Here is a 27652-nt window from a genome sequence, read left to right on the forward strand (position 1 = left end):
ATGTGTGCTCTGAGGATAAACTCAGGTTGTCACAATCGGTGGCAAGCACCTTCATCGGCTAAGCCCTCTTGAGTTTGCCACCTATTTTTGACACAGAGTCTCTTAATGAACCTGAATTGGTCAAGTGGGCTAGAATGGCCTGTCCCTGTAACTCAACAATCCTCCTGTCTCCACCTCCTCAGAGTTTCAATTCTGGTATGCACAAGCACACCCAGCATGTGTGGGTCTTGAGGATCAAACCCATGTCCTTCAGCTTGGACCGCAACAATTTAATAAGTGAGCTATCTCTCTAGCCCCCTAATATTCTTTATAAATGTTTTGTGTAGCCTTCATTCACAACTGAGGAAAGTGGTAGAGCTTCAGCTTTCCCATACTATGTCATTATCTTTCTTTTATCATTTCCTTTCCCCACCACCCTCCCCGATGCTGGTGCCCCATTCTGGCTGGCTCCCTCCCTTTATTCCTGAGATCACAATTCCTTCTACTTCCTTACCACACGGTCTCACTTCCCTGCCCTATCAGCTCTCTTCTTTCCTCCATCATGATCTCCTTTCCAGTTTCATAGCACACATATAAATAAACACATTTATATATGAGATTTTTACCTTACACCAAAACATGTCTAATGGAAATTGAGGTATTCTACAGGATAATAAGAATGGTGTCTTTCTACTGTTCAGGTAGATCCTCTTTATGTATTAACAAAAACTGAGGTGCACTGAAGACTCAAAGGCAGGATACAGTGAACCAGCAGAATAGGGCATAGGTTATATAATCTGTCAGAAGGAAGACAAACTGGGGAAAATAACTAAAGAGAACTGTAAACCAATTAAGTGTGTTTCCCTGAGCAACTAGGAAAAAAAGTACCCAAGATACTGGAAGTTAGTCTCCCAAAACATTCCTTAATGGAACAAAAAATCTCAGATCAAGCTGTTCCCTTGGATACATACAGTAAACAATAGTTACTGGGATATATATCCAGACAGGCCTTTCCCCCAAGTTGGGGTTCACATTCCATGTATGTGTATGGTTCAATCTGCACACATAGGTTCAAGCCTGCTATTAACAAGGAACTTTTCTCCATGAAATGTAGAGTCCTACATTGGATTGTAGATCACAGATGGGTCATGGTGATAGCTTAGTAAAGTCTGGGATTTGATTTACAGTAAATCAATAAAGTTGATCTCTCTGTTAGGGTGATAGTACCATAGCCATACAAGTTGTTGATATTAGGGGGAGGTGGATGAAGGGCTTCAGATGTACAGTTTGTGTAGATCGAATGATATTCCAAAATGTAGAGTTTATTACAAGTGAAACTCTCTTGGAGTAAGAGGAAGCTCCTGTGGTTAATGCTTGCTATGTAGCCATGAGGACCTACCTGGGAGTTCTATTCCAGAATCCATCTAAAAACTCAGACACGGTGAGATGTGTTTATAAGCCCAGTGGTTGGGAGGTTGGACAGGCAGATCCCTGGAGCTTGCTGATTGGCCAACCCAGCCTATTTGGTGAGCTCCAGGCCAGTGAACGACCAACCCTATCTCACAACACAAGGTAAAAGCTATTTAAGGAATGACAGCCAGGCTTGTTCTCTGCCCTCCAGGGCTGTCTACACAGTAGTGAGCTATCCCACTACAGAAGGCACAGCTTACCACTCACACTTCTATGGTTTTCCAACTTGCTTTCCTAACCTTGCCCAAAGATACCTGGGGGTGGCTGCCTCAAATTGTTTCAACATTTGCTGATTCTCTCTTGTGTTTTGACTCCTAGCACAACAGCATGATATGCCTTTCCAAAACTATGTCAGTATGTTTCTGGTCCCCTGGGAACTTCAGTTTCATTCAGCATCTAGCCTGTAGGCCTAGTCTCTTACATTCTCCATCAAGAGAAGCAAGGGACCAGTGACTCTAATGAACTTCTTCCTCTTCTTCATGGATGAACTGTCACTTAGCTCTCATGGGATCAAATGGAAGCAGCTTTTGGGGGGCTGCAAATACCCCACTACCTTTTCATAGAGAATAGCGTCTTCTACTGAAAATTCACACGCCTGCCACACACGGGGCAAAGCAAGATCGGTGTGCTAGTTTCTTCTCAGAAATCACAACAGCATTTAATTCACACGCACAGGGTCCCTGGGCACCCAGACAGTCACCTCGGCTGTCACAGTGGCACCCCAGCAGATACTCAGGCAAAGAAAATGGTCTATAAAATGAAGTTTAGATGGACCAAAAAATTACATATTGATTTTTTGGGGGATATCATTCAGAAATACAAGGAAACATCAGTTTTCCTAAGAAGTCAAGCTGGAAAGGACAGGGTGAAATACCTTGTAGGTCCTGGGCAGGGAGAGAATGAAGGGCAATTACATTAGGAAACACACAGGGGTTCTTTCTGTAATGCATTTGGTTTACCTTTGAATAACAGAGAAGTTTGAGTTCTATTCAGTTGTCCTTATGTAAAAATCTAAATTTGTATGTTTACAGACTTGGCCTGACCATCCAATCCAGATTCTCAAAGTATAGCCCTCCACCCTTTGAACATTTGAGTATTCTTTCAAATCTGGACTCGGGGTCTGCCCATCTGTCTGTGTCTCTCTGACCTTTCATGGCAAAGCTATCTAAACTGAAATAAATACATCATTTACAAAGATATGATCATGGAGTTGGCTACAAGCAAATATTTGGCTTTGCTGGTACTGAATGGTTTTGGAGCCAGAGCTCTCAGGACAGGAGAATGACAGGAAGGGAGAAGAGCCAAAACTCACCATGGCCCCTTGGCTTGTCCTTTGGGCAACTTCTCTCTGCAGCCTGGCCACAGCCAGCTTCTCCCTGTAGAGGCAAAAGCATGTGATCAGGTGACCGTTCTCAGGGCTGAGGTACCCCCAAATGGCTGGGAAGTATGAGAGATCCATCCTCTCCTTCCCTCTTTCCCTCCACCATACTTAGTATTAAATATTTAAAGTAATTGGTCACTGGGGCATCGTCTCTGCCCAGCATCACAGCACTGGCTCTTTTGTTTGGGAATTCATAATAGAGGAATACATATTGAATGCTAGGTTAAGCAGTGTTCCACTAACCTCATCTGCATATATCCTTTGTCACTTACGTTGCTGAGGCTATTTCATTAGTACTTCAGAATTGACTTTGCTTATAGATTTTTAATTGTTTGCTCTTTCCCTCTATAGGCAAGCTGAATTTTAAAAGCAAACAAAACATAACTCCACACCATTCTTGAAATGTTGCCTGTTCTCCTATGAGCCTGAGAGCTGCTCATTCTATTTAGAATATGTGTGTATACATATATACAATATTATATACATATATTGTATATTATATATTATTTATCATATACAGAGTGGAGGAAACTGAAGGTGAACACAGCTAAGTGAACCACTGAGCTCTGAACTGGGACACGATAGGATCAAATGTTGGGTTTCCTTACATCAAAGTCTAAACTAAAGACTCTGCCCATTGTTTTTTAAGGTCTAAGAAATTTTTTAAAATAAAGATTTTAGGTCCAGATCCTGAGTCCGTGAGATGAGCCAGGAGGTAAAGGTGCTTGCTTTGGAAACCTGGGGGCCTGAGATTGATTTGGTACCTGTGGGACCCACATTGGGAAAGAGAGAAATGACCCCTGAAACCCCAGTCTCTGGATTCCACTTAAACATACACACACAATAATTAAATACATGTTAAATCAGGTTTAGTGTCTGCACTTCATAATGGGATTCATTTCATATTCTTCACAACTAATTGCACTTCCAATATATAGAATAGTCACTAAAATGTTAAGAATGCCTATGATAATACATGCATTTTGAGCAGCTTTTCAGTTTTTAAAAATGTGAACAGCTGACAGAGAGGTAATTAGCAGCAGCTACCCAGCTCCCAGTCTTAGTGATGACTGCCCTCAAATCCCTCTCCTCCTAGTGAGATGAAGTGTTTGAATGGCACTTCATCCCTCCTCCACTACAGCTGTGATCACTCACAGGCATTGGGGGTGTTGGGGGCGTTGGGGGCGGGGGATGCTCCATCCCCAGGTTGGTGAGTTGAAGAATTTCCTGCCTCCAATGGCTGTGAGACACATGACAACAAAACCAAAGAAACAAAACCAACTTTCTAGGCTAAGTAGGTCAATGAAGTGCTTGCCTTGCAAGCGTGAGGATCTGAATTGGATTCTACAACACATGGAGAAAGCCAGGGGTGGTGCCATGGGACCCAGAAGCCATCCACTGTCACTTCAGTATGCCCCTCCCTCCAGCTTGCTGCAACATTAACTGGCTTATGTTTTGTATTTCTTACCCAGAAACCCCCATTTTGTTCTGACCTTCCCTGACCCCTGACTATAATAATTTTCTTTCCCCTCTTCTACAATGATCTTCGAAAGGCAGTAGGGATGGGGGGCAGGGGAGACAGAGAGGCAACACGTATGTGTAAGAGAGTATGTATGTGACAAAGACAGAGTGTGTGTGAGAAAGAGAGAGAAAGGGATGGGGAGGGAGGGATGTTGAGGGAGGGAGGGAGAAAGAGAGAGGTCCCACTGTGCTCAGTACCCCACTGACACTCACTCTCTGTGCTGTGACCAGTTTGAATTTTTGCAGTGACCAGCACTTCCTTCACCAAGAGACTTCTCTGATGAAGTCTGACTGCTGTACTAACTTTAGAAAGGAGTCAAAAGTGGAGACAGGAGCTGGTGGGGGAGTAGACCTGGGATGGACAAGTCAGGGGAGGAATTGGAGAATGAATATGATAAACTACCTTGAATACACATAAAAAATGCTTGAAGAATTAATTAAAATGTTACTTAAAAAAAAAAGAAGCCCTGACAATCAGGTCCAACAAATCCAATCCAGAATAATGTCCCCACAGAAGAAACCAGTGGTGTAGGTCTGGAGAGATGGCTCAGTGGATAAGGCACAAGCATGAGGACCTGAGTTCAAATCTCTAGCGTTGTTATACACAGGTCTGAAATGTCAGTTCCATAGGGGGCAGAGGCAGAAAGATCCCTGGGCCTTGCTGGCTGCCATCCTAGATCCCAGTTCAGTGACAGACCTTGTCTCAAGCAATTATGGCAGACAGTAATAGAACAGGACAGGGGACATCCTTTTCTCTTCTTAAGTAAATACATAAAAGAAGGAGGGCTGCATCAAAATAACCTATGTGTTTGCAGGTACTTAGAAGCACTCATACGTTATAGCAACCATTGCTGAAATCAAAGGTTGGGACTCAATTTGTAGGCAAATATCAACTCTAGGAGAAGTTACTCCAGAGAGGAAAAAGGGGAAGTTACTCCAGATAGGCAAAGTTAGAATGCAGATTCGGCCTTGAATAGTGCTGTTATAATTAATTAATACATTAATTTAGAACATAATGAAAAAATTAGAATGAGAAGCACCAAAAAGATGACTGCCACAAGAATACTAAATCCTGTTCGCTCCATGAAATAATGTCATGATGACAACACAGAAAGTGATCCAGCTGCAGAGGAGGTGGCAGCATCCGTGCTGTGTCTTCCCTTTTCCTATACAGTGACGTTTGTGGGACTGAGTCACAGACTCAATCAGGGTTCCAGAAACAAATAGCCCAGTCGCTTTCATCAATAATCTAGTTGGCCCTAGACACCCTGGCACACCATGTCTTCCAAACTGTAGGTGCAAAACGACTGTGAAGCCAGTTGGGACCGGCTTCTTTTTCATGCTAATTGAAAGTTCTTACAAATGGTTTTGTGTAAAAAGGAAAAAAAAACATAATATTAAATAAATAAACAAAGAATGCTTGCCTTTCAAGCCCCCCAGAGCAAATGTACATTCACGCTCCCGTCTGAAGGGTTTAGTTCTCCTGCTGACAAGAGGCAACTGCAATTGCATGATGCGTCCCTATTTTGTTCTGCTGCAAAGTCGGGAGCTCATTATGAAGCTGGTACTGAGTTTATGATTACAAAAGCAATGCCTGCGGATGTGTGATCAAAAGCCATGGATCCTTATCTCCAGAACAGGGACAAAGCAGGATATCAAAAACACACAACAAATCAGACATCGTGCCCACTTCCCTTCCAGTTCAGTGAAACGGAATTTGGAACTCAGGAAGAAATAGATCCTCTCTTCATAACACACTTTAAACCCAAAGGGAGAATTAGTCTCAGGTTGCTAAAGTCCTTTACTATAACTCCAGGGGAGATGGTACACTGGGAAGAGGCCTTGCTATGCAACCACAAGGACCCATGTTCCAATCTGTAACATCCATTAAAAGCCAGGCATGGCCACACACACATGTGCCTGTCACCCCACTGCTGTGCGGAGCAGAGATGGGAGGATTGGTGGGGCTTGAGGACCACCAACCTGGCTCTAGGTTCACTGAAAGACCCTGTGTGACAAGAATAAAAAGGACAGTGATAGAGGAGGATACCCAACATCTTCCTCTGGCCCCAACCCAAAACCAGTAATAGAGGGAGATGAATTCTCCTTTAATGTGAGCCATGGGTCTTGAGAACACTGCTGGCAGATCTGCAAGAAAGCCCAGGCAAGAATGCGTGCCCCTGCCCCCAATGAAACCACGGAAATTTGTAAAATTTGAAAATACCCACAAGGCTCCTGTACTGTGAAAATACTTCCCAAAGAAAAGGTGCCCAGAAATAGGGGGCTGTGTTCAGTGTGTGAAGATTGGAGAACAGACTTGGAGTTCCACAGAGCCTTCTTGTGCACCAGAGTTGATTCCAGAATTACTAGTCATTAGCTTCTCTAAGAGGGACCCACAACTCCTACACCTACTGAGCAGGAAGAATATATGCTGAGACTCTGTCTCAAACTAAATCAATAAAAATTATAATTATAGTATAGGATAAACATACATATAATTGTTAGATGTATGCAGAGATGTTGTAAGGCTTGTTTTCATTTGAATGTCTGTTTGCAGCTATGTAGATGCACATGTGGGTCTTGACATAAACCAGCGGGTGTCAAGTCTCTTAGAGCTGGAGTGACAGGCTCTCATGAGTCCCCACAATATGAGTGCTAGGAGCTGGACTCAGGAGCTCTGCAAAAACAGCACAAGTTTCTAGCCATCAACCCTCTCTCCAGTACCAATAAAGAGCAATTTTTAAAACAAAAAAATAACATGAGTGGCACAGTTTCATCCTTTAGCAAATACCGTTCATGCTTGGCGAATAAGGGCAGGAACCGTAGGCTCCCATCTCTGCTTCTGCAATGCTGTGATGTCACATGGGGGTAGCCTCTGGCAAGCCACTCCCATGACAGAATAAAAATGGCAAATGCTACCACTGCATTGCTACATAAGAAGTTTAACCCCATATATCCTCAGAATGGTCAAAGAGCCCCAAGACCTTCTAAACACCACTAACATGAAGTAATGCCCAAGCGTCATATGAAAGCACGCAATGTGTGTGCAAACAGGACAAACACCCCGTCTCTCCCTAGCCAAGAGCTTAAACATGACCATTATTACCTTTCACTAAATTCATAGAACGGGGACATATAGATAAATATACACACATTTAGTTAAAATCATTACTTATGCCTGTGTATATGCATCTATCTTTGTGTGCATGTAACCTTTATGTTTAAGCATGTGAGCCTGTGAGAGTGTGTGCGTGTATTCAGTGTATGTGTGCATATTCAATATTGTGTTTCTGTGTGTATTCAATGTGAATGTGTGTATATTTAGGGTGTGTGTGTGTGTATGTGTGTGTGTTCAATGTGTTTGCATGTTCTTGAACATTTAGAAAACAGAACAACCTCAGATATCACATAACTTATTCTTCTATTTTTCTTTTTCATACATGATTTACTCTGTTGACGTTATTTCCACCCTCTGCTTACCACCAACCAACTCCTCCTGTGCTACACAGACTGCACAGGGCTCTAGGGAGGAAGAAACTCCCCCAAACAATAGAGCCTATTCCTATAGCCATAGGTTGCTTCCCAGGACTTGAAGGTAAGAATTCTACTGCTGAAGACACCACGTTCTTCAGAGTGAGGAATTTCAGGAATTGAGCTGGAACTGGCTTGGAAACCTTCTTATTGAGGACTAGCTCGCATAGTACCATAATGTGTTTTTTGCTAGCTGACAAGAGGAAAAAGCAATCAGTAGTCTTGTGCAGCCCACAAAATATAGCAATGACCCTTCCAGCAAGACACCCAATGGTACAACAGTGGTACTGCACTCTTTGAGATATGCTCTCTCACTGAAGCTGAAGATTTGCCAAGTCCACTAGGATTGTGGATGACCACTGACCACTATGAGCTGAGATTACAAGTGTCCAGTACAACAGCTGGCTTCTGGAATCTGAATTCAGGTCTTTATGCTTGCAAGGCAACATGCAAGAGGTTCACACAGGCTGGAAAAACTATTCTCATACCCCTTTTCTTAGCAGTTTAAATACCATTTTGTCCAAAACACGAAATACCAATGAATATACATTAATGTAATATCAAACTCTTTAGCATCAGCACCTTCATACCAGCCACTCCTGTGAGCACTGTCTCTATGGGAATGAGTAGACATTTCCAAGGATGCTATTCACTCTAGAGCAATTTAACACAAACCAATCAGAGATAATTAATAGATATTATCAAGAAGACACCAAGGCTGGGAACATGGCTCAGTTGGTAAAGTGCTGGCTACATAAGTCTGAGGCTCTGAGTTCAAAACCAGACTCCACTAGAGCTAAATATGGTAGTATGCATTTGTGAACCCTCTGCGGGGGATATGGATCAGGTGAACACCTAGGACTCACTGGTCTAGCTTGCTTCAGGAATCCCAGGTCAGTGAGAGAGCCTGTCTCAAAAAAACCAAGGTGGAAAAACAGCTGGGGTTAACCTGTGAGAGACACACATTCACACCCACCCCCCCCCACACACACACACAGGCACACACACCACTAGCACTATTAACACCAGTACCACCATGTTCCAAGTGCCAACGTACCCTGTAGAGTAGAAGAAAAATGCAAATCCTATCCCACACATGCACACATGCTCAGCCGTGGCTTTGTTTCAATCAACACTTCTTCCTAGTTTTCCCCATGAAGACACTGCCAAATGCCTAGAGGGAAATTAGATAGATGACTGTTTTCATCTGTGCCTTGAGGCAGGGTGTTATGCTCTAAAATCTTGGGGGGGAAAACAGTTCAATTCATCATCAGCCAGCCCTGCCTCTAGCAGAGTCCCAAGAATAGAAGCCCCAAGAATAGGAGCCCGGTGGCGATCTGGTATGTGTGCAGAGAGAACAGGTTTGCTCTCCCGAGGAGTCCAAGAACCATTATCTCCACACACAGACATCCTGGGGAGTAACCCGCTGCAGAGGGCAGGACAATGCCAAGAGGCAGGCGCACCTGTCGCTAGGGCAGATGGGGAGACCAGCGGCAGCTTTCCCTGAGTCAAGGCTAAATTAATTAGCTTTTCCCCGGTGCTTCATCACATTATGCATCTCTCCAGATATGGAAGCAGAAAACAGATTTTAAACAAACTTTTATATGGCACAGCACAGACTAAAGAGAACTCTACACCTACTTTTTCTTTTTTTTTTTTTTTTACATCCTAAATTCTTCAAAGCACCATAAATCACTCTTTCATTCCATGTTGGGAGAGTCCGTTTACATTTATGCTACATAAAAGTCAGTGATCTGGGAGTTATTAAAAATCTGTAGACTTTTACAAACATTGTGTACCAGTCACTGAGTCACTCAACAGGTTGATTTCAATAGACAGATTTTAAGTAGCAAGTATCTAATGGCATTATGTTTGCTAGTAAAGTTGTGGCCTCTTTTCCTCACAAATCAAGAAATGATTCCTCCAAAAGAGTTTTATGTGTTGACATGCATAGACAAATTAAAACAAAAAACCAGGAATCTACAATTTAGTAGCTCGCCTTTTAATGGTAACAAATATGGCAAGTGCTCTTTGGAGCTGCTGAGATAGCTCGGTTGGTACATGAGGGCCTGCGTTTGATCTCCAGAACCCACCTAAACAAAACTGGTTGTGGGAACCCATACTTATAAACACTAGCTCTGGAAACAGAGAAAAGTAGATACCTGGAGCTCACTCTCCAGCCAGCAAAGCCAACTCTGCAAGCTGAAAGCCAGCAAGAGACAATTAAAAAAAAAAAAAAAAGACAAGGTAGATAGTGCCTGAGAAATGATAGCTCCTCTAGCTTCCATGTACACACACACACACACACACACACACAAAACATGTACACCTCCTTATACCATAATAGTCATCCTCAAAACAGTCCTTACATTTCTGAGAACTCAAATGCAAATAAAACCTACACTTCCATTGATTCACCCAGTTCTCCACTGAATCATCTATGATATCAGCACTCTCTACTTACCTATTTCCCCTCCCCAAAAGGATATGAGATGCTAGAGAGTTAGAGCTACATGATTTAAGTGTGAGGGCACAACACCCATATAAAAACTGCCTTTAATCCTACTACTGTGGGTAGGGCAGGGTGGAGACTGGAGCATCCTTGAACCTCATGCCTGTAAGTCTAACCAAATCAATGAGCCCCAGGTTCAGGTAGAGATCCTGTTTAAAAAAAGGGGGGTGGGGGCTGTAAAATGCGATCAAAGTATATGCATAAAATGATAATATTAACTGTTGACATCTGGGCTTCCCACAAGAAGGCACACACATCCTTGTGTCCCCATGTGCACACCCAACACAGTGAGCATGTGCACACACACACAAACACACACACACCCTATGCCTCAAAGCTCAACGACTGTGCCAACATTGGCACACAAGAAGAGTGCAGTACACCCTAGGCAGCACCAGCATGCTCAATGGTCACTCTTTAAAGATGCAGTTAATTTTTCCCTACGCAATTTCTCCTTTGCTTTTCACGTACATCTACTATCTTTCCCTGGAATAATGTGCTTTTTTTATGCTGTAGTGTTTGATAACTTTAATAGGGCCACCTGTATGGAACACTAATGAACAGATGTAATACCCTTCTCTCCTTATCTCTTTCTGGGGCCGAGTGCAAGTCTCTTACCAATGAGTCTGAAAGATCCATACAGGAGCCAACCCACCACATCCTTGGAGATACAAGTTACTAACTGCTGTGCTGATCTCCCTGGGATGCAAACTCTGGCCAATGACTTCACATTCACCCCTGAGATATACAAGTTTATGAAACATTGGAGAACCTGTTAGCTTCTTGAATTAACTTTTACTTCTGAAAAATGCTGTTTGTAGACAAGAGGATTTTTGTTTAAATTTAAAAAAAAAAACTTGAAATTTCCTACATTCTCCAGTCTTATTTCTTTATAATATTGAAATTCTACTCAAAAGAAATCAAATAAAGTTAATAAAACTGTGTCCCATGATGCTCAGTCATCTTCCCTCAGTTCTGATGATATAAAGATTGATGGGTTGTATGTAGCTGAATAAAGAATGGGACTTCTCCAGGAAAACACATGGTGTCTCCTCACACATGAAAACAGCCCTTATGTGACAACTAATTGAGTTCGCCATGGCTTTCAACTATCAATAGCCTTGAAATTTCATTCTGGCTCTGTTTTGATTGAAGGCCCTGAGATAGTGTCTATGAAAAGACTCAAACCATCTGTGTAGCCTCAGGACAAGGAGGCTTGTGAGGTTTGAAATGAAAAGGCTTCAGGACACTGACTGAAATTCTGATGGACAGTATCAAGAGTCCGTACACAGAGTTCCCTTCTCCAGCACAGGGAGCCATCCATGGTCTCAGAGGCAAGACTGGGAATACTGGGAATTCACTGCTGGAGTATACTGCCTACTGAGATGGAGATACTCTGTTCGACTCAGAGGAGGATTCAAGGAAGACTAAAAGTGCACTGAGTGCTCTGAAGCATTCTGTCCCAGACAGGACAGCGTGTGCACATTCAGTCAGTGTCATGGACTGAAGCATTCCAACACAAATAACAATTCCCATCTGAAGACTTAACCTAAGGTTCAGAGTTGGTCTATGAAAAGACAGGGAATGAAGGACTACTGAGCTGATCATGTAAAACAGTCTTTAGAACGCATCTTAATAAAGTGAGAATTCAGGCCTTACAGAACAGGGATATTTTGTCACCTCCTCACACACTCACTCTTAGGAAAAGTGCCATGTGAAGTGGGAGTGCCCTGAGGTGGTGCTTCTGCAAGCCTCTGAAGGAGGAGCTTGCCAGCAAACCTTCAGGAACTCTGCAAAGTGCACAGAACACATCCCCAAAGCACTCCCCATGACTTCATCCAGCCCAGTCTTGATCTTAGCTTTCAAGGCTGTAGAACTGTAAGGCAATCAATTTCTGTTGTTTCAGGTTTCTTGTTTAATGCACTATGTTAGGACAGCCTGAGCAAGTCAACACAGTTCAGGGAGAAATCTACCCTCTATGTTCATTTGTCTGGGACCCATCTCTTGAATATAAAAAACAAAAACAACCAACAAAAAAAAAAAAAACCTCCCTAATCAAAACACCCCACATCTATCACCTGCTGAGTCCAGAATACTTCAGATTAGAGGCTGTTAAATGGTAAAGTCTGTGAGAAAACTCCAAAAATCTGAAAATGTCGATGTCTGAAATATCTTTTACCCAAGCATTTTTGGCAAAGGATACTCCTCCTGGACACATATACAGTGTTCGGTTCGGTTAACAGGTATTCTAAGCAAAGTACAACATATTTTCTACAAGGGAGTATTGACTCCGGATCAGAAGAAGGGAAGTATTTTTAGAAAAATCCAATCTACTTCTTAAACATCAAGGGTTGCAGTATGCTAAAGCCAGCCAGTCACATGTGACAACACAATCATAATTATTGGAAAGCTAGGGGTTTCTTAATCTAAATAATTCAATGCAGTTAATCAGTACTTAAAGAAACTAAAAGTAACTATGGTAAGCCAAACAACACTATGGCTATATCTCCATAGGACAATGTAACCTTAGCCCTGGAGACATCTAGAATTTCTGTGTGTGTGTGTGTGTGTGTGTGTGTGTGTGTGTGTGTGTGTGTGTGTGATATGGGTGTGGTGTGTGTGTATGTGTGGTGTGTGGGGTGTGTGTGTGTGTGTGTGTGGTATGGGGTGTGTGTGTGTGTTTGTGCACACGTGTGCATGTCTGTGGATGTGACTATATGCATAGGTTATTTTCCAGGGCCTTACCAGGTTTTGTTTAAGGTAAGGTCTCCAATTGGCCTGGAACTTGCCTAGTAGCCAGCCAGAGTGTTCCATGGACTCATCTCTCTGCCTGTCTAGAGTTGGATTGCAGCTGCACACCAGCACACCTGCACACCAGCACACTGGCTTTTCACACAGCTCCAGGAGATTGAACTCGGGCACTGGTGCCTAAGAAGCAAGTGTTTTTACCTCCATGGTCTGTCAGTTGGTTTTACCAAGACTTCTATGATTTTTGGTGCATGATAAGATACAATGTTTGTTCTCCCTTTACTAGGGACATGCAGATTTGGTCCTCTGAAGTAAAGAATGGCTTGTAACTACATGTGTGTGATTTCTGGAGGCATTTGTGGATTCTGAGGGGTTTAAGTAGATGATTTCTTGTCTCTCAACTGTTCTGCCTAGAGGCAATTCCCACAGCAGGACCTCATTAATCTCAAATACTTACCAAAAGGAGTCATCATTAGTACTTAAGAACACTGTAAGATAGCTGTTGCTGTGTGTGTGTGTGTGTGTGTGTGTGTGTGCGTGTGCATATACATGTGCAGTACATGTATATGTTTATGTGCATGGAATGTAGATGCATTTGTGCATGAGTGATGTGCACACAGGAACACATATGTATGTATGGAGGCCAGAGATCAACCTTGGTCTTGGACTAGAGTTGGGATAGAAATATGTCATGGAGAATAGAAGAACCATCATACACATTGAGTTAGGTAAAAAGTAAATGAAATCTCCTGATTTCCAGTCACTGTGCTTAAAGGGTTGTTGGTTAAGAAGATACAAGTACTTTTCTTTATTAGTGTACTCTGTGATGCAATGATCTTCACTACTCCTATGTGTACCAATAATTAGAGAGGTTTTGTTTTGTTTTGTTTTGTTTTGAGTCAGGGTCTTATGTAGCCCATTTGTTAATGTGTTGGTTTTTACACTGCATCATCTTGCCAACATGTGTTCTGCATACTTGCCTTTAATAGACTCAGGACTACCACTTAGTCCTAATAGGTAGATGCTGAGAACACTGAAACTCGAAGGAAGGATATTGTGGGCCACCTAAAAACAAGCTTAGGAGCTAATGATACCAGAATAAAGATCTAAAGGCATCTTACACACTGATTTCAATACTTAAAGATCAAGAAATAAATGAGCCAAGAGAATAAACATCTTGATCAAACCATGAGTGATTACAATAGAAGACAACAGATCAGTCAAGAATCATCACACAGGGTTAAATCCATTCTGTTTCTAGAGATAATTGATGTTTGGATGAAAGTATACAGAAATATGAGAAACCACCAATCAACATGTTAAATAACTGATCCATAAACTCATCTCATAGTAGTTGACACTTCAATGAGTTGCAACCTTGCCCATTTTCAAAAAGCAGAAGGGTAATTTGGGCTTCATTAAAACTTCTATCTGTAGCACGAAGGGTGGGCTGTGTCAGAAGCAAGTCTTATCTAAAGTATATAAACAGTCTGTATAAGCAGATACCAAGTCATTCCTTCCATGGAAAAGCCTTATTCAGCAACTGTTCAACAGTGAGTAGAAAGCTCTCAGGAGTGCCTTCCCCATTAACTGTTACCACCAACTGCTGAACTGTTGACATCTAATACATCCTGCTAGTAGGGAAGGCATAGTATCCAGTTGTGTACCCATGAGAGAGCCTCCCAGGGTCTACTGGACAATTCCAAACCCATAGTTATACATACAACCTTCCGTTCAACACCACAGGACACACAACAACCCCAGAGTCATGAATACAGTGATGAGATTAGTAGAGACAGTGGCAGGCATGCTAAGGAACTAAGAGAGGGCTGGGGAGAGGAACCAGACTATACTATATACATGTATGAAAATGCCTATCAACAAAAATAATTTAAGAGTTTACTTGGCTTTTACTTGTGGTATAAATAACTCCTTATCTTTTTTTTTTTTTTAAGCAGCCATGGTGAGAGGGATTATCCTGTCCTACAACAAAGACAACACCGCAAAGACAAGGATGGTCTTTAGGAAGAAATGAACAAATGAAGGCTCCCTGTGGCCTCTGACTGATACAGGTAACCAATAAAACTAGAATCTGGGACAGGAGAGATGCCTTGGTAGTTAATGGTCGTCACTTTTTTAGAGGGCATATGTCGGTGGTTTAAAACAGTCTGTACCTGAGAAATTGACGCTCTTCTTGGCCTCTATAGGCATCCAGATGCATGCGTACATACATACACACACATAAAAATATAAAGCATACCTTTAAAATACATTATTCCCTGAGCTCATTATTTTATTGATCTGTAAATCTGCCTCTTTACCAGATACTGGGGAGACTTAGGAATTTCCTTTTTTCTCTACATTTCTCAGCATGGAGACATTCCCAACTCTTCTCAAGCCTTGATATGAAATCACCTCCCATAACTACATGGCTAAAGGAAAGATGCATTTTCCTCTAGATGGTAAGGAAGCTGTGATCCGAATGCAGCTTCTGCCATCACAGATTACAAAGGGCCCTGGATCTGCTCTGGGAGGAATTTTCACACTTTAAAGGAATCTGCTTCTGCATATTGCGGTATATAAGAACCCTTCAACAGTAAGACATCACAGTGACAGACAGATTTATCAGATCTGCAGTACGTACTTGGTATTCCATTAAGGGAAGGGATAGCTTAGACTTTGGCTAGGTGCCTAATCCATCTGGAGAAAACAAAAACGGAAACAAACATTTTTTGACAATGTTAGGCACTAAAGCACAGCCAAGAACCAAAAGCCAAAAGGTAAGCAATGCCCCAACTAGACTACAAGGAAAAGAAAATCCATGGACAGTGGCACATGGACAGTGGCACATGGACAGTGTCTCTACCCTCAATACAGTCAGCCTGTTCAGAGTGTGACACCTTGACAAATTAAAGGACCAGCGCCACTGTCACAGAAAGAAAGGGAAAAAAGGAAGGAAACTCACAAACAGGGCCCGCTAAAGACGGGTAAGGAAGTTGGAAGAGAATACAAGCATTGATTAAAGCCAGAAAGGAAACCGAGATAGCTGCTGAGTGTTGCTCACCACCCCCCATCCCACTCCCACCCCCACCCCCGCCCATACTCATTGTATTGTTTCTTTTGGCTCGGGCCGGGAGAGCTTTGTCTTGTGTCTAATAATACCATTATTTATGAAATGGAAGAAAAACATCCTGATAAGAATGTACCTCAATAGAAAAAAAAAAAAGAGGAAGAAAAAGTCTCCTGTATAATCAGAGTGCATGGATGAGAAAGAAAGGCGTCTTCAAAGCAATAACAATTACAAAGCAGTCAAAGAACAAGATAAGCACTGGCAGAAGCAGCGGCACAAAAATCTATTCAATTGGCCCGTGCTTTCTGTTACTTGAGTCCATGAAAGGATAGCAGCCACTCGATGGGGAAACCTGCTGCACTGTGAAACTCAGCCTGAGCCAATGTGTGACTGGGCTGGAAGAAACAGAACAGAGTGGAAGGCTGGAGGGAAGGAGAGGGAAGGGTGGCACTATAATTCTTTGTAATCCTTCTCGCAAAGTGACAGACCTTGCCCTACTGCAAATCAATAGAGCAGACACAAGATTGTGAAAACCCAGTCTTGGACTCAGAGCCCCTTCTCATCAAAAGCTAGACTTTGTAAAAAGCTTCCCTTGGCTCATATGACCAATGCTTAGTTGGTTCAAGTGTTCATAATGCCACCTATACAAATGAAGTTATTTTCACATTCTGGCTAGCATCTATACTTTTACTTTTGGGGGTTGTAATTGTTGATGCATATGCAGTTTCAATATGTGGCATAAACTTCTCTGAACTAAGGATTTTACTTATCAAGTACAAGGTGATAAGATACTTCACAGACCACCCTGAGAACTTGGTAGGGTTCAATATTATTATCACACAGGAACCTGGAACCTTCATATGCCACAGCTGTGCAGCAGCCATAAGCCTTTGCGCTTTGACAGACACTGTCTTATTAAAACTCTACCAATTCTTCCCCTAAAAGGTGAATAAGCAGAGTTCACTTTCAAGCAGCCACATGCACCTCCTCATGAGTACACGTACAGAGACCATGTCTCTGGAATATAACAAGTTGTTGGCTCTTCATGTGAACTATACTTTGCGGTGGACACATTTTGGAGCCTGCAATTATTTTAAGACTGTGGGGACACTGTGACAAGGCAGGCCACCTACGAACAAATATAATCATCACCACTTGACAGGTACTGACACGTTTTCCGGGTGGATATGTGAATTTAACCTTCTGGGTATGGTGGCAGCACAACTGCTCCTGCATTCCAAAAGAGCCGAACACGGTTTACTCCTTTGAGGCAGTGAATGTGACAGTTGGGCTTGCTTTAATTCTGTTGACCGTTGGCAACAGACACTAGACAGGACTAGTCACTCAGCCTGTCTGTCATATTGAATCAATATGCAAATCATACATACATTAAAATAAAGAATGGTATTTTTTTTTAAACAGGAAACTGCAACTTATCCGAGAGGTAGGCAAGAAAAGAATCAAAATCTAATTTTACTTTCCCCGGAAGTTTGAAAAGATCAACTTTGCCTTTATGAAGAATGGCCAAGTCTTAAGGAGAGAACCAACATACTGTGAACATTTTTATGCACGGTAAGCAATGAAGCTGCTGAAAGCAAGCCTTTAGATGGATACTGAGGAACATCCTTAAGGTCAAGCAACAATTAGAAGCATCAATCAAGAGTTATAGGCCACATCCCGGGATGTATATGAGGTCCTGGATGGATCTCTTCTGAGCTCAATTTCACCTGGACTTCACCTTCCAGCTCCGTGGTGATTTAGTCTGCCCTCATTATTCACACAGCCCACACTTATTGATTGGTTTACCTGCTGGATAAAGGAAATGAGCAACATCAAAATCACCAAGCTTCAGCTTCCTGGGGATCTTGCAGGAGGAACAGTGAAGGCACAATGGCCCTGTGCCCATGTTCCTAGATGAAAAGTCAAACAAGGGCATGCTCTCCACCTCTCAGAAGCAACAGGAACTGGTAGTGAGAGCTTTGGTCTCTTAAACAAGCCAGTTATGTAAACATGTTTACATATGTTTTTATAATATTTACAATATTACAGATTATGTTACATACATGTGTTCTCTGCTGTGTATTGCTGGCGCTTACATGCTTTCTGTAACATCGCTGACTACAATGTCTCCAACACTCACATCTAGGTTGCAGTGTTGTTGGTATAGGCTTACATAAGTCCTTTTTTTTTTAATTAGGTATTTTCTTCATTTACATTTCCAGTGCTATCCCAAAAGTCCCTCATACCCTCCCACCCCACTCCCCTACCCACCCACTCCCACTTCTTGGCCCTGGCGTTCCCCTATACTGAGGCAAATAAAGTTTGCACGACCAATGGGCCTCTCTATCCACTGAAGGCCGACTAGGCCATCTTCTGATACATATGCAGCTAGAGACACGAGCTCCGGGGGTACTGGTTAGTTCATATTGTTGTTCCGCCTATAGGACTGCAGATCCTTTTAGCTCCTTGGGTACTTTCTCTAGCTCCTCCATTGGGGGCCCTGTGATCCATCCAATAGCTAACTGTGAGTATCCACTTCTGTGTTTGCTAGGCCCCTGCATAGTCTCACAAGAGACAGCTATATCAGGGTCCTTTCAGCAAAATCTTGCTAGTGTATGCAATGGTGTCAGCGTTTGAAGGCTGATTATGGGATGGATCCCTGGATATGGCAGTCTCTAGATGGTCCGTCCTTTCGTCTCAGCTCCAAACTTTGTCTCTGTAACTTTTTCCATGGGTGTTTTGTTCCCAATTCTAAGAAGGGGCAACGTGTCCACACTTTGGTCTTAGTTCTTCTCGAGTTTCATGAGTTTCACAAATTCTATCTTATATCTTGGGTATTCTAAGTATCTGGCCTAATATCCACTTATCAGTGAGTACATATCATCTTTAAACAAAGACTCAGACCAGATTTAAGACCAACTTTTGGCTGATTAAACTGACTAGATGTCACAGGAGCCTAACTGCATTTCCCGAGAAGCAAGGATTCCTTGCTTGTTAACTCAGTTATCTGAGGTGGCTTTAGCAAATTTATAGATTATGGATTATGGGTCCTGAGTGTTAACACCCTACCAGTTGTCTTTAGGGTCTATAAAAATGTAGGTTAATAACTGAAACCCATGAATGATTAGGCCATAGGTACCACGGGAGAACCTATACTACTTCTGCTAAGTAGACCCAGTATTAAACTGGTCCCTATGTTTAGTTTACTGCATCTAACAACTTCACCAGAGAAGCTTCCGCCTACAGTAGGTGGTGGTTAATATGAAGATCCACCACTGCTCAAAGTTCAGAGAGTAAAAGACCATGGAATGCTCAGCTCTAAATGGGACAATTAATAACATATCCCCTCCTCCTGAGACTCAGGTTCACCATGGAAGAGTGGCGGAAAGATTGTAGGAGCAAGGGGTAATGGATGCCGGCATTGAAACTGCTTTCCAGACATGACAGGGCTGCTGAAATAAACTCTGAAAATGACAATGACAGCATGCACATGACCCACACAAGAGAAAGACAGTCACAATCCCAGCGGGGAGTAACCAAGGTAAACCCTCACAGAGGCAGGATGGGCAAACAATGGATGCTAAGCAGGGAAGAGCCAGTTTCCTTCCTTCAGAATATGAGCCCTGATAGACCATGTATGCTCTAGTAGAGATCCCTATACTCATGTACATACATGCAGCATTAAGAGAGATTGGTGGTTTTCAAAATTAGCACATGAAGTTTAGAGAAAAAACAAAAACAGTATGGGGAATAGGGAAGGAATTGGAGGGGAGGAAATATGGGGATATGCTTGTTCAAAACATATTATATGCAGGCATGACATTCCCAGAACAATACAAAACACAAGGAGTTTTATTAAACCTAGAAGTAATTGTCCATGTGTTTCTGAGGAGGCATGGGGAGAAAAATGGCTATTATATATAGTGTGAGAAAAAATGAATAACAGCATTTTATTTTAATATATTAATTAAAACAGATAAATTAGAAGTGATAATTATGAAGACGATATTATAATCAAGCATAAGGTATGCAGGTCTGTGGTAGCATACACAAGGCTTGGGTTCAGGAACCAGGGTCACAAACACACAGAAAAGTACAGGGACTTCAGATCATCACTGAAGATAATATCAAATCTACTGAATAAAAAGCCCCAGGCTTGTGATCATGTTTTCCCTCTCCCTCAACTCCTCCTAGAACCTTTCTACCTCCCTTCCATACAACTTTGTGTACCCTTACCCCATCTCTCTCAAAAAGGAAAGAAAAAAGTAAAAATCAAACAAACAAGCAAAGCACTAATAAGACAAAAATTGCCCAAATGAAACAAATCAAAGCAAAAAGTCCACAGTAAGAAGGAAAAGAAGAAAGAAGGAAAGAAAGAAAGAAGCCAACAACATGGACTACGACTACTGGACATGGGGCCCACTCTGAAGTGCTGATGGCATGCACAGTGACTGTGCATTGGAGAAAACCAATTTTACATTGGCCAGCATGTGTCAACTGCAAATCGCTTCCTGTCCACTTACCCTTCTCACAGCTGTGATATTTTTAGACATAGATAAATCTACATTTTTATTTTATATGTGTGACAAAGCAAAGTTTGGTTAGAACCAGCTCAATTCAAATTTTACTAGATCAGAGTGAAGAGCCTAGATACACATTTACTTTGTTATACAAAAATATTAGAACTAAAAAGTGAAAAGATATATGAAATTGAAAGGTCACAGTTCTTAAATATTAGATTAAAAATTTAAGGAAACATTAAGATATTTGAAAATCATGTACGCAGCTTACTGTTCATATAATGTTCATTAATTCTGCATGTATAAATTTAGTTCTGCTCTAGATCAGGGCATCAAAAACTCCAAGGCAGGGCTAAGAAGACTGGAGATCAGATCCCCAGAATCCACATAAATGCAAGGTAGACAAGATAGCCAAACCATCATTTCCAGCCTTGGAAGGCAAATAGGAGAAATTCCATGAATGAACTCATTAACATCCCAGCTTCACTAAAAAGCCTCTAGGTTTGGTTGAACATATCTACCCCAATTAATAAGGTGGAGGAGTGGACACCTCCCCTAACACACACACACACACACACACACACACACACACACACACACACACGAGAAAGAGAGAGAGAGAGAGAGAGAGAGAGAGAGAGAGAAACATCTATGATTAAAGTAAGCAAACAATAACAAAAAAACACAAACAAACAAACAAACAAACAAAAAGAGGTCAAAAGATAAGATGGAACAGCCTTTCTGAAGCTCAATGCCTAGAAGCTAAGACCACATATAAACAGCCATGGCACACAACAATTGAGAGGTTAACTGCCAGGGAATAAAATGTTCCAAACAACCTAAAAATGATGCTTTGACAACAACTATAAAATGAGACTAGATTCCCACATTCAGAGTCTTCCTGGCCTTCCTTTATCAATCCATCTCTAGTAAATAGAAGCCCTCAAATAATAATGATACAATTACAAAATATCATGGGAGGAAGAGAGACTCCCTCTACAGACTGGCTTATGCCTATTGTTTCGATTATCTTTGTCCTTGAGTTACTAACTGACCAAAATCAAGTTGGACTGGGAGATAACTAGTTAGTAGAGTACTTGTCTTGCAAGCATGAGGACTTGACTTCAAGCCCTAGAACCGGTATAAAGGTATATGAGCTTGTAATCCCCACACTGAGCAGGAGATAGCAGCTTCCCAGGACTCACTGGCCAGCCAGCCTGGCCTACTTCATGAGTTTCAGGTCAATGGTCCAAGTAGAATAACATGGGCTTTACCTTTGACCTCTACTTATGTATGCATATATGAGCATGCATACCTCCATGTTAGGTTGTTATCTACTGCTGTCATAAAGACCAGGAACTTGGTGAGAAAGGATGAGTTTTGTTTATATAGCCAGGTCACTATCCATTGACAAAAACCAAGGCAGGAACCTGGAGACAGAAACTGAGGCAGAAGCCATGTAGAAACATGATTTATTGGCTTATTCAGCCTATTTTCTAATATAACTCAGGAACATGTGTCCAGTGGTAACACTGCCCTTAGTGGGCTGGCCCTTCCCATGTCAAACATTAATCAAGAAAATACCTCCACAGACTTGTCCACTTGCTAACCTGATGGAGGTATTTTCTCAGTAGAGGTTCCTATTTCCAGAAATCTCTAGTTTGTGTCAAGCTGAAAAATGAACCAGGACACCTTGCCTCATGCCTACCTACACACATGTAAACACACATACACATTCACACATATGGTGAATAACAATGTAGGTACACACAGAGAGACACAAACACACACAAGAACCAATGAGATGAAGGTTTGGAAAGAGTGCCTACTGCCTAAGCATGTACCCTTGAATGCACTGTCTTACTTTTGAGTTTCTGAGGACAGGAAGCTATGAGAAGTGAGGAGGAGGTCACATGAGGAACAGCACTCCAGACCCCAGATTGAGGCATTAGGGAACACTTGGGAATACAGCTCCTTGGAGACTGATCAGTCAGAATATCCCTAGGTAAGAGGGCATTCATACATAAACTTACTATGACCCTGAAGGTCTCTTGTGTTCCCCAGCAAAAGATGAAATTACATGTGGGTGAGGCTGATGAATCAACTAGAAAATGGAGGCACAGAATATATGAGGACTCTGGACACAAGGCCTCTGAGAAGAGAAATGGACCCTTAAATCACAGAAAAGAAAGCAAAGGAAATCAATTGTTTAAAAATAAAGGACTTGGTTTCAGTGTGGTGGTGCACACTTGCAATTTCAGAACTTGGGATGCTCAGGAAGAAAAATGAGTTTGATGCTAGCTTGGGGTATATAGTAAGTTCAAGGCTAAGTGGGCTACATAGTGAAATCTAATCCAGTTTGAGCTGCTACTAATGAGACTCTGGGGTGTGTGTGTGTGTGTGTGTGTGTGTGTAAATATATACATGCATACATACACAAATGAACACACACATACACATACATTTAGATTCAAGTAAGCTACACTCAAAAAAATTTCAGAAAACATTAGTTTATTCCCAAGGCTGATTCACAAGAGTTTTTGGTGTGCCTATATAATTCACATAGATGAGACATAGAATATATGAGTGCATAATGTAAAACAGATATCTTCTATATTGTATATAATACACATAATAATACTGAACTGAAATGTTACACAAATGCATGTAACTATAATTGGTAGAGATTTACCCAAATTCTTTCTTTTGGAGAGATAAACAATTTCCCAGCCTCCTGTGCAGTTAAGAGTTCTAGCCAATGATCTCAAAGTACAGAGAATGTACCAAAATATAACCCTGCCCTATAACTATGTTCATACTAAAATATCACACAACCCTATGAATATCACACTGACCCATAAATGCATCATTGGAAATAAAAATTATTTTAAGAGCACAAAGACAAATTACATCATTCTTACAGCCTTTCCTATCTGAACAGTCAATCAGTCCAATACACCTATGAAATCCCATTCAATGTATCATGTTTTGTCATAGTCAAAATAACCTCTCTTAAAAGTCCTGAAAAGAATGTTTAATCAGCAGTTGCCTCCAAGTTAACTACCATGTATGGATCACACTATCAAGGTACAAGGTAAATCACAATAAAATAAACAGTTTGGATGAGTGCCTCAGATTGCAAAGACTGATGGACTCCAGCTGATGGTCTCTTTACAACAGCAAGGCAAGAGGATGTCCAAGAGCACACAACATGAGAGCACACAAAATGCAGGTCCCAGGTTTAGATATATATTCTCCAAAACACCATACCACTCAATTCTAGAATCCTGAATTCCTAAGACTCTTTCTGCTAATTCATTTCTCCCCATGTCCTCTCTCCTCTTTGAGAATCACATTACAGGGAAGGGAAGGTCTGAGAGGGCCAGCTGGATTCTGACTTTTCTGATATCCCTAAGTTTTCAAACCAACCAGTCACTTTACAGCCCAGTAACTAATTTCCCTCAACCCCTGCTACTTTTCATTCAGACTCTGTTCGTGCACTAATTTCCAAAGCATGTTAAACGGAATTGAACATATCTTATTCATCTTTATTCAAAGACAAACCCAGACTTCCGTCACATTTTTTTTAAATGATCAAAATCAGGCACAATGGATTGTTGGCACAAGTCTCATTTTTGCAAATAAAAATTCATACTCACCTGGGAGACGTTTCCATCTGCTTCTGTTGGTCTGGTTTCCACATCTAAACTTTAATTATTACATGTAGGCATATCACCCATGTCTTCTATCAAAAGATATTCCTGCCTTACTTCATCAAAAGGTGCTATCAAAATAATAAAGTAAAATATTTTTCCCAAATCACAGCTTATAATCCAGGCAGCATTATATAAACTAGGTAAGAAGATAAATATAAGAACTTAAAATAATACAAATTTTAGGAAAATATTACAAATTTTATTCTCACTGCACTGAGAATGAAGTCTCATAGTTACAAACTCTCTAGTTACAGACATAGTCATGCACATAAACCATCTATTCTGTGAAATCCCCAAATCCAATCCTTATGAATGGGGACATATTGGAATTAGAATGAAAAATAAAGGTGAAAGTAAAAACAGTAGTATAAAAATATTAAGCACATACATGTTGGCCAGACATATGGAGATCAAAGAACATATGTTTGTGGTATAGCATATTAGGCCACTATATATTAGCATGGAATCTGGCAAAGACAAACCTGGCTTGCATCAAAGTCCTGATGAAATAGCCAAAACCTCAGTACAGTATCCAGACACTTCCTCTTGGCCACACCCCACCTCTGATTCCCCCACCCCCTTCCAAAGTAGCTAGATAACTGATTCATTCCATTTTCATCCAGATGGTGGGCGTCCTGAACAGACTTTGGATGCTGATGGAGTCTTGGGCATGCTTATTCAACGAGCCTTGAAAGGCATTATTCACTAATTTCATGTGGAAATGAAATTTCAACTTCCCATTGTGTACAAATAACTTGCCCACTTAGGCCACATACAAAAAAGTGCTTTTTTTTTTTTTTTTTTTTTTTTTTTTCTTTGCCAGGCAGGAGGAGACGGCTGGAATGTAAAAGCCTTCCAGTGTGTGTCTCTGGCTCAGACCCAAGATGGCATATGGCAGTGCCACCAACCTCCTCCATAGGAAATCTTGGGTAACACTTTAAGCAAGTCCTGATAATGTGATTTACAAAGCACTCATTGGACGGATGGTGTCTGCCTCTATTTTCCTTCAAAGCAGGATACTCACTACAGACACAGACAGACACATATGCAGACATGCACACAGACACACACACACACAGACACACACACACACACAGACACACAGACACACAGACATCTTTTAATGTTGACTCTCTTATAGAAAAGAAAATTTGGACGAAGAATCTCCAGTTTGTGAATTTTCCAAAATACCTTACCTTAATATTCTCTTGGTCAAGAATCGAATCTTCAACAAATGCTTCCCTTTCTGCTTCTTGTGTGGAACCAGCAGGCACAGTTAACTGGCTTCTGGAGAGACTTTTGGGTCTTTCAATTTAACTCCTAGGCTCTGTCTGGAGCATTCCAGTGTTGGACTGTAAACTATGCCTGCTTCCTGCAGCTTCTTTTCAGGAACTGTTTGCTGCTCAATATCAGAGGGATTGTTTCCCTCCCTTGTTTGGATTTTATGTCCCAGTTCACAGGACTTCTGAACAGCAATCAATAAGCACCCATATGGAGACAACCCTCTCTCGCCCCCACCATTCCCATAAGGAACACGTGGTGTCTTAAAGACACCATCAAAATTCAGTAAAGACTTTCATCTCTGGAATCTGACTTTCGGACCTTTCCCAAGAAGCCTTGTTTGGATAGTGTTTGCACAATGTAATTTGTATTTATAAACATGGCCCTTTATCTAGTCTTCAGCAGCTCATATAAGAAGCCCTGTTCCTGGGTCTGACATTTTTTTACAGAGGAAGTTCCCAGAACTGTAAGATAGGGCTGATGATGCAGTCTTCTCTCCTGATTTGGGGTTAGAAGGCTTTTTCTCCTCTTATCCTGTCACTGATGCTGTATATATCTCTCTGTGAAAATTGGGGCTCTTTCAGCCCCATGGCTGTAAGAGGTTGGATTCATCTTCCTCAGCCTCCCCTCACAAACACATTTCAGAATAAACTGAGTGATGCAGGGGGAATTTAGGTATGGAAATTATAAAACAACAACAATAAAAAAAAAACAGTTAAGACAAAAAACAGTCCAATTTCTATTTTTAGTTCTTTAACCCATTTTTGAAAAGAAGCAAATGCTGTCAGTATCAAATTTCATTAAAGAGCATGTTTTATTTTCTAAACAGTTAAATTAACAGTCCATTTAGAAAGGTCAACTTCTGACTTACTCTTGAAATCACATTCTGCTAGAACTAAAGGGATACGGCCTTTCACTTAACAGATGTGATCATCTTTATAGAAGCAAGACACTTACTCCATGGCTGGTGAAAGGACTCTGGGGATTCTCCCATGGAGCCTGACGACCTAGGTTTGCCCATCAGTACCCACATATTGGAAAGAGAACCAACTTTCACAGTTTTCTGCTGACCTTGTCCCATGAACACCCAAACACACACCCAAACACACAGAGAGAGAAAGAGAGAGAGAGAGAGAGAGAGAGAGAGAGAGAGAGAGAGAGAGAGAGAGAGAAACAGTCAGAGAGACAGAGAGAGACAGACAGACACAGAAAGACAGATGAATAGGAAATACTTTTGAAAAAAAATGACACTCAAAAACCTTTACAGATCCCAATTGGACACTATACATTAAAAACAAATCCGAGGAGAGTTTATTTTTCTTCCATGATATCTTGTAGGTGATCACTGGGAAGGTTTTTTAGCAGCTTCTGTGACAAAGTGCTCCATACAAAAGATCAGAATATTGTGAATATCAGTATTGGTTGACTACAAAACTAAAGTACTGTGGTAAGCTAGGGTGTGTAGCTCACCACCCCTCAAAAAATGAAATACTGTTTCTCTTTTAGATTTTAAAGTATTCGGTGTTCTTAGATGTCCATATTACATTTAAATAAAAAGATGTGTGAGGCCTTTGAAGATGTAAAAAAAAAAATTACAAACCTGAGTTTTAATCGTCAGGGGCAGGAACTGCTCACTGGCACTGTACATGAACTGAGTTGTTCAAGAGTCATGTTCTGGGGTTTGTTTGTATGCTTTGTTGTTTTGTTTTGAGTAAAAAGAACATTCTAGATGAATGATGGCTTCATGATGTGAGGCCCAGGAAAGGAACCCACTCACTGCAGCTGCAAATTGCAGGATTGCCCAGTGTTTTGTCTATGGAGCAGCCAGAGCCCTGAGAAATGCTTGCCCCACTAGCTACCTAAGGGCTGTTCAGGTAGTGGAGAAAAAAATCCCCACCACTGAGTTTGCTTTTGATTCCACCC

The 27652-nt window shown here is 41.5% G+C and overlaps 1 protein-coding gene across 9 annotated transcripts in view; it reads right to left on the reverse strand.

The window, feature by feature from the left end:
* The window catches only part of Nckap5 (NCK associated protein 5), an 896002-nt gene that overhangs the window by 529458 nt on the left and 338892 nt on the right, over positions 1–27652 (reverse strand). For 7 of the 9 annotated variants that reach the window (XM_085840657.1, XM_085840668.1, XM_085840655.1 and 4 more), the window contains one exon: positions 2762–2825. The exons of the other annotated variants lie outside the window; for them this stretch is intronic. In XM_085840657.1, the coding sequence (XP_085696783.1) occupies positions 2762–2825 (64 nt within the window). The remainder of the gene's footprint in view (positions 1–2761; positions 2826–27652) is intronic. 9 annotated transcript variants of the gene reach the window in all.

This window comes from Mus caroli, unplaced genomic scaffold, assembly GCF_978045245.1.
Source record: "Mus caroli unplaced genomic scaffold, Mus_caroli_1 scaffold_1, whole genome shotgun sequence".
NCBI lineage: Eukaryota > Metazoa > Chordata > Mammalia > Rodentia > Muridae > Mus > Mus caroli.